The sequence below is a fragment of the Mastacembelus armatus genome, chromosome 14 (genome assembly GCF_900324485.2).
Source record: "Mastacembelus armatus chromosome 14, fMasArm1.2, whole genome shotgun sequence".
NCBI classification, from domain to species: domain Eukaryota; kingdom Metazoa; phylum Chordata; class Actinopteri; order Synbranchiformes; family Mastacembelidae; genus Mastacembelus; species Mastacembelus armatus.
This window is the reverse complement of record NC_046646.1, coordinates 3,874,837-3,892,663: the sequence shown is the minus strand read 5'-3', so window position 1 is coordinate 3,892,663 and position 17,827 is coordinate 3,874,837. Positions and strand designations below refer to the sequence as shown.

General features: G+C 41.9%; 1 protein-coding gene across 2 annotated transcripts in view; it reads right to left on the bottom strand.

The window, feature by feature from the left end:
• Nucleotides 1-1,654: 1,654 nt before the first annotated feature.
• alcama (activated leukocyte cell adhesion molecule a) overlaps nt 1,655-17,827 on the bottom strand; it is a 41,682-nt gene continuing 25,509 nt past the window's right edge. Inside the window, exons 6-16 of one of the 2 annotated variants that reach the window (XM_026328669.1) lie at nt 17,113-17,283; nt 16,300-16,424; nt 15,975-16,107; nt 12,620-12,732; nt 11,770-11,893; nt 8,629-8,750; nt 7,170-7,299; nt 6,583-6,609; nt 4,836-4,950; nt 3,215-3,319; nt 1,655-2,953 (exon numbers count right to left, since the gene is read on the bottom strand). In XM_026328669.1, the coding sequence (XP_026184454.1) occupies nt 3,235-3,319; nt 4,836-4,950; nt 6,583-6,609; nt 7,170-7,299; nt 8,629-8,750; nt 11,770-11,893; nt 12,620-12,732; nt 15,975-16,107; nt 16,300-16,424; nt 17,113-17,283 (1,145 nt within the window). In that variant the 3' untranslated portion in view covers nt 1,655-2,953; nt 3,215-3,234. The remainder of the gene's footprint in view (nt 2,954-3,214; nt 3,320-4,835; nt 4,951-6,582; nt 6,610-7,169; nt 7,300-8,628; nt 8,751-11,769; nt 11,894-12,619; nt 12,733-15,974; nt 16,108-16,299; nt 16,425-17,112; nt 17,284-17,827) is intronic. The other variant, XM_026328670.1, reaches the window with a different exon arrangement.

Below are 17,827 nucleotides of genomic sequence, written 5' to 3'. Positions count from 1 at the left end.
ACTGATCTCTTTCAGGTTGTAATGTCTGCGCAAGATGTAATCAACTTGTGTGCTCCTGCCTCCACTCTTATATGTCACCCTACATATAACCCCACTTACTACAGCCATTTCCATCCTTTTTGAGAAGTCTACCACCATCTGTCCTTCTGCATTCCTGTCCTGCATACCAAACTTACCCATCACTTCCTCATCACCTTTTTTCCCTCATCAACATGTCCGTTGAAGTCTGCCCCGATCACCACTTTCTCACCACTAGGGCTACCCTGAATCACCTCATCTATCTCGACCAACAGTAGTCCAATTTCCACTGGCACCCTGTATGTCAACAGCACCAGTGGCGGTTGTTGTTAACCCGGGCCGGGACCGATCCGGCATGGAAGTCGTATTTGTGATTCGCATGTTTGATTTGGCTGAAATTTTAGGTCGGATGCCCTTCCTGACACAACCCTCTGCATTTACCCAGTCTTGGGACCGGCACATGAAGACACTGGACTGTGCCCCCCCCCCCCCCCCCCCCGTGGTTGCATTGTTTTTTAGCTGTGGTTATAATAGAATGATAAAAGGAGGGATGTGTGAGGTAAATTTACACCTTGACAGACATCACGTCTGTCAACTCCCTGCGTGAATGTAACAGACAGTTTGCTACCTCCCTGTGTGACCTGTGTGAATTCAACAAAGACTTTTGACAGCGCTTTGTATTTCATTAGGAAGGAGACGAAAAGACATAGACACACTAATTATATTACGCATGCCACCCTGCTGGCATGATTTACATGTGAGTGACTCTGATGTGTAAATTAATGCTGCTGAACGGATATAAAAGTTCGGGGTCAATTGGTAGATTTGCCTCCTTGTACTTTTTGCCATGACACCGTTCACATCCATGACTTGAATACAGCATTTTGCAGGACACGTGCTTCTGTTTCCCTTGCCTTAAGTTTGGTGTTCCTAACAAGAGAGATGTCGTTTTTACCTGGTTATACTAATTGGAAAGCAGCACTGGAATGCTATTTTTAAATGGATACGAGCAATTAAAATTTGTCAGAACCTCTAGTGAATTACACATTCTGTTTAATAGTCTATCCAGAATCATGGAAAGCATTGTAATGTGTGTTAAATTAACAAATAAATAAATAATAATTATTATTATTCTGAATTTATGCTAATATTGCCCCCCCAGGATATGTCTTTTACTTGCATGCAAAAGGTGCAGGAGTTTCAGCATCAGACTTTAAGAAAAAAATAAACACATGGATTAAGAGGGCATCAAAAAATGAGTAAATCTCTGAAACAAGAAGTGAAACCACAGTGATAAAGATCATCTCCTCTTACACTACTTTAAATTGTTCTTCTACCTCTCACATCTCCCTGGGCTGAAGTGGGTACAGAAGACAAACTCAAAGCTACATTCTACTACATGTGTGTGTTTGTGTTTGTACATAGGACATGCAATGTAACTTAGAAACATGTTAGAATATGCACAAAGCAGTAATTCAATGAATGAAATGTGTTCTGTTTACTGACAAAAACAGACAAAAAAAACTTGAACATAAAACTTTTTCTCAAAATCTACACTTTATTGTCAACAGTACAAAAAACATCTTACATTTTACATCTTTGGTTTCACTGCTGACCTGATTATTTGAAAATAAAATAAAACTGACCTACTGCTTTCATGTCGTTCATGTAGTTTTGTAACCTTCCCGCAATATATAGCAGTGTCATTTTGAGGATGCTGGGTAGAAGAGCGCTACAGAGGTAACTGCTAGACATTGTTTCACAAATTAAGGGACTGTCAAACTGTGTGTGGTTCCAAATTAAGGTTATATTGTATGATCAACAACCAATAGTGCCATCTAAAAGTCTTGAAAAAATAAATTAAACATTCACTATAGGATGAAACTGAACAAAATGATGAAAACCTAGAGAGCCATTGACTTTTTGCACCTCATCAAGTCAGCCTTCAGTTTGGCTTTTCCTTCACACTGAATCAAAAATAACAAAACATTAATAATAATAACACAGCAGAGAATGAATGAAGGTACTGTATGGCCTTATATGCCCTCCAACCATATAGTACCTTCTCAACATTTTAAAATGGCTTCCATGCATGCTTATAAAAACATGCTTCTCTGTTGCAACAGAGCCATCCATGTAGGTTGCACACAGAATATAAATACATGAGAAACACAAAAACAACAATATTCATACCTGGCATCATAGAGCTCTTCTAAAATCAAAGCATGAGAAAGAAAATATGAAATCCATTTAAAATCATTGGCTTAAGCATCCAAGAGGATGGTACAGGAAGTGTAGAGCATACACATGAAGACAAGAATGTAGTGTATTAAACTAAATCACAGGTGAAACATTTTCATTTGGATTTTCATATAAAATATTTTAAAACAAATGAAATGACAAAAGCTAAATGGGAAAACATTTACTGCCATTTACAAAAAACAACTAATTAGAACAGCACGTTCCAGTAGGGTTATACAGCAGTGAAGTGTCTTTTCCTGAGTACAGCAGAATGACGGCTTTGTGCTCACGTAGTGCACAAAAAAGTACAAATAAGAAAAATAAATAAATAAACTTAGACATGCTGAGCCAAGGCACACACATGATTTTATGCAGCAGCCCTGAAAAAGGTATTTGCATTATTTAAAGAGATTCAAAAACATAATAAAATAAACCTAAAGGAAAAGTTAAGTGGCAAAAAAAAAAAAAATCACACAACCCTGGAATCACTCTAATGAAACATGATGCCACATTCACTAAGAATACAAAACAGAAAATTACAAAGCAATACAAGGCAGCCTTTGGACAGGGGGTGGAACAGCAGGAAGTGGGTGGGGTTTGGTAGAAAAGGACTCTCGGTGCATCTTACGTGAAGCCCAATGTACCATGCTGGAGTAAGTTGATATTTCGATTAAAGCAAAACTGCTTTCCACTGCTTCTCCCACAGAGACATAGAGAGAAATACAATCAGTAACAATCATTTCAATTATGCAAGTTTTCAACATACTGTATGACACCCAGAAAAAAAAACACCCCAGACAGTTCCAATGTATTATAACCTAGATGCTAATATTTCTTGTGAATTATTAATTTAATCTCCTCAGGCCTCTAAAAGCAAACACATCATCTGACTGATTTGTCATTTCAAATTAAGCTATTTTAAAATTGTGTATGAAATGTAACGTGTTTATATCACCTTTTTCATCGAACTTTGTGTTAAACACTGTGGTTGTTCTCCTCTAGTTTCTTGCTCTCTTCAAATGTTCCCATCTCCTTCTCACCAATTTTCCAGCTTCCTTGCCTGAGGTGAATACAGAATTGCAAAAGTATGATGCATTTCTGCTATCTACTGACCTTCACACACTGTTCCTGACAGCATCAGTCACTCTACAGCTCCTCATGTTCCTTCTGGACATACACACCTTGTTCTGAAAACTTCCCAGCTAATAAATACATCCTCAGCTGGTTGTCACTTTTTTGGCATATTTGTTAACTTAAGGACAGAGAAGACTGTTTGTTCAGATAGTCACAGGTAGTGTGTCTGTAAGCCTTCCTGCTGATTATTATTCTAAATTCACTGTCACAGTTCAAATACTGGGATGTCCTGTGTGTGATGCAGAGTCAGGTAGCAAGCCACTACCAGGACATGAGCAGGGATTTGAATGATCCATCCATCCATCCATCCATCCATCCATCCATTTTCTGCTGCTTTATCTGGGGCCAGGTCGCAGGGACATTGGCATAAGCAGAGATGCCCAGACTTCCTTCTCCCTAGACACTTCCTCCAGCAATTCCGGGGGAATATTGAGCTATCCCAGGCCAGCCGAGAGACATAGTCCCTCCAGTGTGTCCTGGGTCTTCCCAGGGCCTCCCCTGGGAGGTGTCCAGGGGGCATTTGGAACAGATGCCCAAACCACCTCAGCTGCTTCTTTCTATGTGGAGGAGCAGCGGCTCTACTCCGAGCTTCTCCCGGGTGATGAGCTCCTCACCCTATCTCTAAGGGAGTGCCCAGCCACATGCAGAGGAAGCTCATTTTGGCCGCTTCTATCCGAAATCTTGTCCTTTCGGTCATGACCATAGGTGAGAGTAGGAACGTAGACTGACCGGTCAATTGAGAGCTTCGCCTTGTGACTCAGATCCTTCTTCACCACAACAGACCGGTACATCAATCACATTGCTACTGCTGCTGCACTGATCCGTCTGTCAATCTCATGTTCCTGTCTTACCTCACTTGTGAACAAGACCCCAAACAATATTTGAACTCCTCCACTTCTAGCAGGATCTCTCCTTTGAACCGGAAAGTGCAAGCCACCTTTTTCTGGTTGAAAACCATGGCCTCGGACTTGGTAGTGCTGATTCTCATTCCAGCCACTTCACACTTAGCTGCAAACCACCTGGCACTAGTACGCTGAATGTCCTGGCTGACATAGGGCAGCCCTGCTGGCGTCCAACATGCACTGGGAACAGGTCTGATTTACTGCTGGCAATGCGAAACAAGTTCCTGCTCAGTTTGTACCGGACAGACCTTAGCAGAAGGCCCCGGACCCCATACTCCCAGAGCTCCTTCAACAGGATGCCACGAGGGAATGCCTTCTCCAAGTCCACAAAGCACATGTGAACTGGTTGGGCAAACTCTGATGAACTCTTGAGCACCCTGGAGAGGGTATAGAGCTGGTTCCACAACCAGGACGAAAATCGCATTGTTCCTCCTGGATCTGAGGTTCTACTATCGGCCAATTTGAATGAATTTAAGTTTAAAATGAAAATGTGGACACCAGTGTGTGTTAGTGTTTATTTCTAAACCTTTATATACCTACCTTGACTTCTTCATGTAGAGCCAGTAGATGACTCCCACTATGGCAGCAACTATGATAAGCCCTGCCACAACACCCACTATGACCTTTGCCTGGTCCTCTGAATTTTCATGAGACCCTAAAAACAGACAGCAACACTCAGTTTTAGCTGTAGGACTAACACACACACGCACGCACAGACATAGACACACACACACACAGACACAGACACAGACACACACACACACACACACACACACACAGCAACAGACAACAGATAGCACAATGATAGAGTGTTTCCTTGCTAGCTCAAACAGAGGCTGTGTTCGAATGTCCACTGTAGTCCCTAACCCATCAATCACTATATAGTGCACTCAATTGCCTAACAGTTTTGAACACTCACCTGCTACTTTTCTTCTGTCACCAATTATGATGTAGCCGCTGTGCATTACTATAGTACTCATTATAGTCATGGCTTAACAATTTTTCATTCATGCAATGCACGACAGTCTATTCTGCCCATCTAGTAACCATCAATGCTCACTACTTTTTACAGTGCATTGTGGGAAATTTTGAGGGAACTACTTTTCAGGCAGTATGGTGGCTGAGTGTTAGCACTGTTGCCTCACAACAAGAACCCATCAGGGACCTTTCTGTGTGGAGTTTGCATGTTCTCCCTGTGCTTGTGTGTTTTTACTCTGGATACTCTGGTTTCCTCCCACAGTCCAAAACCATGCATTTTAGGCTGATTGGTGATTCTAAATAGCCCATACAAGTGAGTGTGAGTGTGTGAGGTTGTTTGTCTCTATGTGGCCCTGTGATGGACCGGTGACCTGTCCAGGGTGTACCCCTGCCTTTCACCCAAAGAGAGCTGGGATAGGCTCCAGCAGATCCCTGTGAGCCTGGTTACAAATAAGCAGGTATAGATAATGGATGGATGGATGGATGGACTACTTGTCAGTTACTAGCTATTCAGACACCACTACAAAATGGCATACTCACTATGCAGGGCCCTATATAGGAATTAGGGAGGACATTCGGACACAGCCATACACAAACAGGTGAATTGCAGCAGGTGTGTGGAACCCACTGATTGTTTGTATCCTGTAGACTGACTTTTTACTTCAGTATAAATGAAGGTGTACAGTGACTTATTTTTTTGACAGGAATTTAAAATGGCACATGAAGAGAGACAGTGTGAAGCTACATATAACTGATTCGCAGATGCAAACCTCATTAACACATCTAACACAATCTTAAAATGAAGCATGTGTATGTGAGCAACACTGAGGTGCTGAAATTTCATCTGCTAAATGTTACTAATAGACCATATATTGTACTTGAAATGGAATATACTTTGAATGAACAATATTCATGAGTGGTTCAAGTGCTGGCATCATTGATGACACATGGACAGGTTTTATGACAGTTTTCATCATTATGCATATGTGACTTAATAATTATCAGCCAACGAGAGCTCTTCTGTCTGAGTAATTCAGTCTGAAGAAAAATAATGATGGATATAATAGTGAAGATAGAAAAATGGAGATGAGGGTTCATGTTCGGAGTACTATCAGCATATGAGTCCTTTTATACATAAAGAGAAACTGAACTGATGAGGGTTTATAGGGTGAATATTCAGCTACTTCATCAAGATTGTATCATTTGCCATGATACCAGGTTTTACATCAAGACTATTTAAAAAAAAAAAAAAATAAAACCATGGACAGAATCTCCTAAAATAAAAAAGGTAAGGCGAACAAAGTCCTACCTTTTTCATAATGTTCCTCTTTAGAAACTGAAATCAGAACAGAAACAGAAATAAATTAGAACAAAAAAATAAAAATCATAGAGAACAGACGACCACAAATCTAAAGAAAACATGGCACTGATTCTGCCAAAGTACCAATGAACAAGATGAAGTCAAATGTTTTTCTGATGGTGTCTCACAACAAGCAAGCTGTACTTTGGAAAGAGAAATGTGGTAATACTTTCTTAAACCAACCATTTATTATGTTTTCAAAACTTATGACAGGCAGTGGTTCTTAGGGGTATAGCACCCCAACAAACAACAACTTCAGCACAACACAGGGAACAGTGGAGGAGGAGGGACATAAGAAGCAACCTAAACTAACCCATAATTGTAAAGGATTTGTGCAATTTAATGTAACTTCTTTTGTGGGAGAGGCAAACTGAGGTGTTAACATGAGTAGTTATTAATAGAATGATGCAGTTTGACCAATGTGCCAATTTGTTGTCTCTTGTCTGTTTTCTACTAATTATGCCTTATTAGTCTAAGTAGCATAGAGTATATTTATGCTACACAGACTAATTAGTTGAAAAGCATCAACTACTCACCAGAGGAAACATTGATTGTCATGACATCTTCTCCTAGCTTGTTACTGACAGTGCAGGTGACAGTCTGGTTCATCTCTGGGATCACTGTGATTTTATGAGTAGCCTTGCTGTTGATGTAGGAACTCTCTTCCTGGAGACAAAGCAAAAAGAGACAGAGCAAAAGAGTAAATAAGAGGTATATTTGATGAAAATCTCAGCAACATAACAGCCACTTTAGCTGTGCACAGATAAACAGCTTTTCCATTCTACAGGATATTTTGTATATTGCTTAGCAGGGGGGAGTGATGGGATAATGAGAAGACTAATAATAAGAACAAAATACTGCAAAGGACAAGTGACCAGAACCCTGCCTATGCGCTGCATGAGTCTGCTTGCAATGAGTCATTTGCTAACCTGTAAGCTTATTCATAACGCAGGAGAAAAACACAAAAAAACTCTACCAACCTGAATCCAACATGGAGCCACCTGGAGAAGTCGGCATATTCTTTCTTAAATCTCCCTCACTGTTACATTATGTGCAACACTGTTTACATTTCTAATGATATCCTAACGCCAGGGTTTCACTACACCACTACACCACTGTGTTTAATTATGCCTTGTAAATATCATACGTGAAAACCTGCATTCTGTTGCTCTCTAGTGAAAAGAATGTATCTCCAAATGTGGTGATTTTGAGCATTTAATTGAGGAAGGAATAAAAACCTCAGTAGGAGATGTCTTTACTTTAAAGCAAGAGCACAGCGGACTCTGACAGGGTCCTCAAAGCACGCTTTAATCACACCGCACTGCAGTGTTTGCTCTTATCTTGCCTCATTTTGCTGCGTTTGCTACAGCCTTTATTTCTCCTTCCCTCTGCATGAGCACACACACACAAATACTTGTACTTATATCTTTGTGAGGACAAACATAATCATAATGCATCCCCTAGACCCTAACCCTAACCTAAACCTAATTCTACCCTAACCCTGAAACCAAGTCTTAACCCTCAAACAATGTGAAAAAAGTACCTCTCTCTCTCTGTTCTCTCTCTCTCTGTACCTTCTGCAGGTGTCCCTGGTCCTGGAGCTGTATATCGCTGATGTGCAGTTACTGGTCCCACCAACCTGCAGTGTCTATTTGTTGTTTATTGTTGTTGTTCTTTTCTCTCTCCTCTATCCACTCACCCCAACCGGTCGAGGCAGGTGGCCGCCCAAACTGAGCCTGGTTTTGCTGGAGGTTTTTTCTTCTGTTAAAGGGAGTTTTTCCTCTCCACTGTCACCAAGTGCTTGCTCATAAAGGATTTGTGGGGGGTTTTTTTTGTTTTTTTTGTAAAGTGCCTTGAGATGATTGTATTGTGATTTGGCGCTATACAAATAAAACTAATTTGTGAAAAGTGCGGACCAAAAACCACTTTACCACACTTTACGCAAAGATAGAAGTACATGTACACACACACACACACACACATTGCAACACTTACATTTGTACTATTGATGCTCCATTGGAAGGTGGGCTCTGGTACTCCTTCAGCTTCGCATATTAGTACTTTGTGCTTGGCATCATTAGAACGGTGTTTAGTTAGGCTGGTGATCACAGGCTTTCCTGCAAATGCAAATTATATATTCATATAGTATATATGGTTTATATAAGTAACATTTTACTGTACACAAATATTTTGTGAGGTCATAATTTTGACCTACAGCTCTCTCCAGAAAAACAGAATGAATCTGGATGAATAAAGGAATCTAACACAGAGTCTGTATTGGTTTCTACTACTGAATGTGAATTAATTAATTAAAAAGGAGTACACTAAATAGTAAAAATACTCTGGGTTGGATGTCTCAAAACATGTATACTATATATATATATATATATATATATATATCCATTAGCAGCTGGTTCATTTGAGCTGCCAGGCACACAGGGCAGTTAGCTTCTTTAGCCAGTAGGTGTGGAGTATGTTTGAGACCCTTTCTCGGTCTCGGCGATGGTTACTGGTTCCTGTTCAGGGAATATATATATACATACACACACATATATATATATACACATATATACATATATATACACATATACATATATATATATATATATATATATATATATATATATATATATATATATATATATATATATATATATATATATATATACATATATATATATATACATACATATATATATATATATATATACCCACCACCAAGGAGCAGTACCCTGCCTGGAGAAGGAGGTTAGAGGCAAAAATAAGGGCAACACGGAGAGAAGTCAGCCAACTATCAGAACTGCAGAGAAGGGGGATGAAGTAAGAAATACAGCAGGCTGTCCATACCAGAGGCCCTGGAGACTGCCAAACAACGACTCACAGCCCTGGCCACACGCCTGAAGAGGTACACCAGAGAAATAGAAGCACGGAGAATAAACAGGATGTTCTCCACCGAACCATCCAAGGTGTACTCTCAGTGGGAGGGCAGTAACACGAGGGCAGACCCACCAAGGCTGGAGACTGAACAATACTGGAAAGACATATGGGAGAGGGAGGCATCACATAACACCAGTGCCCAGTGGCTGGCAGACCTGAGAGCAGACCACAGCAACCTCCCTGAACAAGAACCAGTAACCATCGCAACGGCAGATATCCGAGAAAGGGTCTCCAACATGAAGAACTGGACAGCACCGGGGCCTGACATGATCCACGCCTACTGGCTAAAGAAGCTAACTGCCCTCCATGAACGCCTGGCAGCTCAAATGAACCAGCTGCTAATGGATGGGACTCACCCAGAGTGGCTAACTGAAGGCAGGACAGTCCTGATCCTGAAGGACCCCCAAAAGGGAGCAGTCCCATCCAACTACCGATAACCTGCCTCTGCACAACCTGGAAGCTCCTGTCGGGCATCATAGCGGCTAAAATGAGTAGGCACATGGCTCAATACATGAGCGGGGCCCAGAAAGGAATAGGTAAGGACACCAGGGGAGCAAAACATCAACTACTGGTGGATAAAGCGGTCGCTTGAGACTGTAAGACCAGGCAGACCAACCTGTGCACCGCCTGGATTGACTATAAGAAAGCCTACGACTCAATGCCTCACACATGGATCCTGGAATGCCTGGAGCTGTACAACATCAATAGGACCCTAAGAACCTTCATAAGGAACTCAATGGGGCTGTGGAAAACAACCCTAGTAGCCAACCTCAAGCCGATAGCACAAGTCTCCATCAAGTGCGGCATCTACCAAGGAGATGCTCTGTCCCCGCTGCTGTTCTGCATAGGCCTGAACCCCCTCAGCCAGATCATCGCTAAGACAGGCTTCGGATACCGACTGCGAAATGGGGCAAACATCAGCCACCTCCTGTACATGGATGACATCAAGCTGTATGCCAGGACTGAGCGAGACATCGACTCACTGATCCACACCACCAGGATATACAGCAACCACATTGGGATGTCATTCGGACTGGACAAGTGTGGTCGAATGATAACAAAGAGAGGGAAGGTTGTCAGGACTGAAGGAGTTGAACTCCCAGAAGGCAGCATAGCGGATGTTGAGGGGAGCTACAAGTACCTTGGAATCCCACAGGCAAATGGGAACCAAGAAGAAGCCGCAAGGAAAGCGGCCACAGCCAAATACCTACAGAGAGTAAGGCAAGTCCTAAGAAGTCAGCTAAATGGGAAGAACAAGGTCCAAGCCATCAACACCTACGCCCTGCCGGTCATCAGATACCCCGCTGGCATAATAAGCTGGCCAAAAGAGGACATAGAAGCCACTGATGTCAAGACAAGGAAGCTCTTCACAATGCATGGAGGACTTCACCCGAAATCCAGTATCCTGACACTGTACGCTAAGAGGAAGGAAGGAGGCCGGGAACTGGTGAGCGTCAGAGCCACCATCCAAGATGAAACGGCCAAGATCCATGAGTACATCAGGAAGATGGCCCCAAGCGATGGAATACTTAGTGAATATCTCAGGCAACAGAAGCCCGATGCAGAGGAAGAAGAGCAAGAACCATCATGGCAGGACAAACCCCTGCACGGCATGTACCACCAACAGATGTGTAGTAGTGGTGGACAAACAACAGAAGAAAGCCGTAGTGGTAGATGTAGCAATCCCAAGTGACAGCAAGAGAAATACCAAGGGCTTAAAGAAGAGCTAGAAAAGATGTGGAAGGTGAAGGCAACAGTGGTCCCCGTGGTAATCGGCACCCTCGGGGCTGTGACCCTCAAACTGGGAGAGTGGTTCCAACAGATCCCAGGAACAACATCAGAGATCTCAGTCCAGAAGAGCGCAGTGCTAGGAACAGCTAAGATACTGCGAAGAACCCTCAAACTCCCAGGCCTCTGGTAGAGGACCCGAGATTGAGGAAGACACACACACACCACCCATAGGGGTGAGACGGGAATTTTTTTCTTTTTTATATATATATACACCCACACACACACACCTTAAATTAGTCTTATATATTCTGGTTTCTAGAATTTTAATTGCTAACATTCACCCTGGAAGGTTTATCTTCTTCTTTTCCTTTGTCCCCTTCAAAAAACAAGACTATTAAATACTAGATTAGACGTTTAGTGTACCAATCAGTTCAGCAGAGGAGTTGTATATGACAAATCCATACTCACCTTCTACAACCAGTTCAAAGCTGTGATGTCGTGTGAGGCCTGTCATGGAAGCCTCACATAGGTAGACTCCAGCATCAGCATAGGTCAAATTGCTAAACTGTGGCTCTTCCACTGCCTTTCCATTCTGAAAAACAGTTTTCAGGGTTACAATGCATTATGGGGAATTTTCTTTTTCACCCATACTGATTTTCACTTAAACTGCTGCTCTCATAGCTAGACTATCGAGGACACGTATAAATGCGTGAATGCAAGACGTCAGTTTCATCTATCTATTTTCTATGTTGATTTTTCGGCTCAGGGTCACTGGAATGTTCATTTCTGAACTCAGTTTCAAAGTACTGCAACCATTTGAAATGACTGAAATATCAATATTTCATCACTGGCTTTACTCATAGTATATCTAATTTTTGCTGTTGCTGTTAGAACTCAAGAATCATCTTACCTTACATTTTCTTAGGTTTTAAAATTGTCCAAATTTAACCTGTATATTCTTTACAGTAACTTACTGGGATTTCTCATTTTGGTTGTAGGTTAGTCTTTCAACAATCATTTCCATTTAAAACACTTCTAAATGTATCAGCCTACAAATGTAGCATAATGTGTTTTCCTTCATGTGTTTCTACTGTATCTCCCTATTAGACACAGTATAGAAAAAATTACTTGACACTACCACCCATTTTCTAAGGTGTTGAAGAAAAAAAAGAACTCATTGTCATATAGCTTATATTTACACTATATCAGAGTATGATACAGGTATGAGTACAGACTTAAAAGAATTTGCACACTAAGATGGTTCCATATTTCAATGCCAATTCATTTTGGTCACCAACTTTACCACAGCACTGATTACCTTTTTCCAAGATACTTTGGCATTACCCGAAGCATTCTTCTCCATTTTTACAGACAAAGTGTCCCCTACTTCCTTCACAACCTTCCCAGTGGGACTCAGACTCAGGTCCAGGTCTGACAAAACAAGAAAATGCATGGTTTTGTGTGAGATGGCTGGCTGAAGCTGAGTGCAGTGTCTGCTATTTTTGCTGCTTCTTATCACAACAAAGCTGCCTTAATGCAGTAACCTTGAACACTATTGTAAGAAACACATTTCTCCTGAGAGTTCACGTTTATATCTACTTTCTTCATAGCTAAATGATTTCTTTTAAACACATCTGTAAACAAACCATTTAATAACAATTGTATCTGAGTTAACATTTACAGTATTTTCTTATTTGCTAGATCTATTACATTCTCTGATGCACAGTCTTGTTTAAAATATATAGAAATCCAAGCTGCAAGATTTGACTCCTACATGCTTCCTGAGAAGAACATTAATCTGTAGTTAAAAGCTTATGAGGTGACATTTTGCTTCCGCAGCTGGAAGACATGTTATAGATTTAGCTTTTGTCAGCAAATCAAATATACTGCCACAAACCAAGAAGAAATTATTACTACAAACACATATGATGTGACTTCAAGGTCTGATCAATTTTATTCCTCTGAAACATGTTATTACATTACCATGAACACAAACTTATTGTAGTTTATTGTGATCTAATTCTATACACATCCTGCTGCCCCAAATACTTACTGACTCACTAAACCAAATACTCACCAATCAACCTAACATGTATGTTTTTGGACTGTGGCAGGAAACTGATGTGCCTAGAGAGAACCTATGCAAGCACGTGGAGAACATGCAAACGCCACACAGAAAGGCCCCTGCCAGGTTTCAAATCAGAAACCTTGCTGTGAGTCAACATGGTTTGCCAGAATCCCTTCTAGGCTGACCGAAAGTCCTCCTCCATGGCCTCCACTCCTCCCACACCCGAGTTATTGCTTCTGCAACCACCCATGCCGCATACCACTTGGCCTGTCGATACCTGTCAGTTGCCTTGGGAGTCAAACAAGCCAACCAGTCTTGATAGGACTTTCTTCATCCTGATAGCATCCTTTATTTCCAGTAAGGCTCGAGGAATGCCGCTACGGTAGGCACCAACAACCTTATGGCCACAGCTCCATTCAGCCGCTTTGGCAATGGAAGCATGGAACATACAGTAGTCCATTCCGACTCTATGTGAAAAACCCTGAGGTGGGAGTCGAAGACAAGTGCCTTTACCAGATGTTCCCAACACACCCTGACTATGCATTTGGGCATGCCAGGTCTGTCCAGCTTCCTCCCGTACCATCAGATCCAGCTCCAACCAAGTGGTGATTAGTTGACCGCTCAGCACCTCTCTTCACCTTGGAGGACCTCACCCAATCACTGTTGGTCTACAGTGATGGGTGAAGTCACTAAAGTCACACAGTGGCAAGGCAACGGGGGTGGATGAGAACCCCCTGAGTTCTTCGAGGCTCTGGATGTTGTGGGGCTGTCCTGGCTGCCATGTGGAAGTTGGGGAACGGTATATGTGGAGTAGGGAATATGGGGTCCGGGGCCTACTGCTGTGGGCTGTCTGGTGCTTGTACAATCAGAGTGAGAGTGGTTTGCAATGCTGACGTTTAGTCAGACTCATTTCTGGTTCATGTTGAACTCCACCAGGGCTGTCCTTTGTTACCATTATTTTTCTGGACAGAATTTGGTGCAGGTGCAGTCAGAGGTCAGATGGGGTCCAGTTTGATGGATACAGGATCTCATCTCTGCTCTTTGCAGCACCTCCAGCACTAAGTTCATGGTTCTCAGTCAGAAAAGGGTGGATTGACCTCTCTGGGTTGGGGGAGAGCTCCTGCCTAAAGTGAAGGAGTTTCACGAGTGAGGGAAGGATGGAGCATGAGATCGACAGATGGATTGGCACGGTATCTGCATTTATGCAGTTGCTGTACCAGTCCGTTGCAGTGAAGAGGGAGCAGAGCCACAAGACTCTCAATTTACTGGTCGATCTAAGTTTCTACCCTCACCTATGGTCACAAGTTTTGGATCGTAACCAAAGGAATCAGATCTTGGATACACGCAGAAGAAATGCGTTTCCTCCGCACGTTGGCTGGGCACACCCTTAGACATAAGGTGAGGAGCTCAGTCATTCGGGAGGAGCTCTGGGTATAGCTGCTGTTCGTCCACATTGTGAAGAGCCAGTTTAGGTGGTTCGGGCATCTGTCTCAGATGCCTCCTGGGTGCTTCCCAGGGGAGATGTTTCGGGTGTGTTCCACTGGGAGGAGGCCCTGGAGGGAAGACACAGGGCATGCTGGAGGGATTACACCTCTTGGCTGGCCTGGGAACACCTCAGTGTACCACTAGAAGAGCTGGTGGAGGTGTCAAGTGTAGTTTTGCTTTCTTCCTTTCTGTAAATGTGGAAGAAGATGACTTTCCACCCCAGAATACATGTGCATTGTTGAGAAAACTAGCATCGTTGGTGCCAATTCATCCACTAGTTTTGGCAGGAAAGGGGGAAAAAAATCTAATTAACAGAGGTGGCAAATGTTTAGCTGCTACCTGTTAGAGGACATTTATATTACTGCCATTATTATTACTATTTTCTATGAGGACATGTTTCCTTGAGCCACAGAAACACACACTCACAAAAATGTGTTACAATTTCCAATTTAGAGAGCTATCATTTTTCTTCTCTCAGTCATAAACTCAATTTAGTGTTGGTAGCAAAAAAACACTTCTTTCTTTAGTATTTGTGAAATGCACTAAAGATGTAATATGAAGCATATATGAGGACAAAAGTGTTAATTTTTCTATACAATCATATGGCCCATTTGAACTGAAGGCTCAGAAATATATACCTACAAAAAAGGGAGTAATTATTTGAGGAAGGGCTGCTAAATGACAGAAGGGAAAATTGCCCACCCAAACACTACCGCGTTTGTAACCTCAGAAATTTGTTCTTCCCCACTATTCCTTTCACTTAATGTACTGGCTCCCTGCTATATCACAAGCTACAGGAGACCATCGCCTAGTGCTGAGGAGAACAAAAGAATGGCAGACAACCTGAGTGAGTTTTACTGTAGTTATGAAAAGCAACATTTCACACCCCTCATCTGCCTGACCACCAGCAGTTGCACTCCCTGAGAAGCACACTAAGAGCCATTTCATCAGAGTCAACTTCCTGATTTGACGAAAATGTAGACGTTTTAGGGAAGCAGCTATTTGTTGGAATCAAGACAAGGGCAAAGTGAGGACAACAGTTTTTGTCTGCTGCAGCAGTGATTTCTCTTTTTGTTGTGGTACTGTACGTTAAGCCTCTGCATATGCCAAGAGTACTCACAGCTAACAATGATGCTTTGGGAGGCCTCCATCTTCTCATTGTCAGTCAGGGAGCATTTGTATTCACCTGTAGCCTCTCTGCTGACAGCATTCAAAGAGTAGGTGTCTGAATTTTCCACCAGCATTTTCTGACCCTGGTGGGAGAGGAGAGGAGGAGGGGCAGGAAGAGAATGAGGTACTATTGGCTTCTCTCATTGTGATATAATATTATAAATAGGAAAGAAGAAAGAAGTTAGGATAAAGAATAATTTCTCAAAACAAGAATGCAATGTGGCAGAGCAGACAATAGCATTCTCACTAAGGTTGATGTTTGGGCTCTGACTGACCTTGATGTGGAAGTAGAAGGAACTGGGTGGAGGGTTGCCGTCAGCATAACACTTAAGCGTCACATTATGGCCTTCAATGATGGGCCCCTTGGACATAATTTGGAGTGTAATGTTCTCAGATGGATCTGATGGTTCATCAATCAGTTAAAGGAAAAGGGGGAATTGAGGAAAAGAAAGGTGGCATTAGGGTCAAAAAACACACCTTCCACTGACAAATAAATCACTTTCACAATGAATCGATCCAACCTTATACTACAATGAAGCAATCACATTTCAAAAGGTGACCGTCAGCCTTACATAAGCTAAGTGCATAGGCCACCCTGCCTGCACAAGAATAAAGAGGGAAAAAAAGTCACCTCAACTGACAAATTGGATTTTTAATCTTTGCTTTCATTTGCTGATTCAAGCCTCCCGTCTGCTCCTCAAATTTCAAGGATATAATCAGAAATACAAACAACGTTATTCCACCAAAACCCTCAAATCCGAACATATACTTTAGCCAACCACAACAGGAAGTTCAGCAAGCACTTTTTCACCGTATCACCGCTGGATGCAGTTTCTACAGTTTCTACCCATTTCCTCTGCCCATACTGTGCACCTCTGTGCATTTTTATGCCTAAAAATGCATATTACATGAGACCAAATATGTATGCCGCTTTTCTTCCATATTAAATAACTAGACTTTGTTCAGTCCTTTGTTAAGAAAGATAGAAATCATTTTACAGGCTAAAAAAATCTACTTCATATCCCAGAGAGTAAATACAAAGTGTAATAGAGTTGTGGAGCCTGATGGCGGTGCAGTATTCTACTCACAGTGAACAGATAAGGGGTTCAGCTCAGTCTCCTGATTGGTCAACTCATGTGTGGACATGCAAGCAAAGACTGTGCCAGCATCCGTTTTGGTGGCTGTATACTGGAGGGTGGAAGAGGTGGTTGATAGACCTGTGGCTGGATCCAGCTTCATGCTGGAGCTAATCACAATGGCTGCATAGGAACAGACAGATAACATTTACATTGAGTTATATTTATTTGAAGGAGACTTACCCTAACCTTAACTTAATCCTAACTTTTACTCTTTAGTCCTGGTGTTGCATGATATATCATATTACTTCAAACACAAATAAAGATGTGAATGATATATTTGTCTAATGTTTAACCTTTTGTCTTGGGTAAATATGATACACACGTGGACAAAATTGTTGGTACCCTTCCATTAAAGAAAGACAAACCCACAATGTTCACTTAAATAACCTGAAACAGACAAAAGTAATGATAAATAAAAATTGACTGAACACTAACTAATGAAAATCAGACATTGCTTTTGAATTGTGGTTCAACAGAAGCATTAAAAAAAAAACTATTGAAACTGGCCTGAACAAAAATGATGGTACCCTTATTATTTTGTTGCACAACCTTTTGAGACAATCACTGCAATCAAGCAATTTCTGTATCTCTCAATGAGACTTCTGCACCTATCGACAGGTATTTTGGCTCACTCCTCGTGAGCAAACTGCTCCAGCTGTCTCAG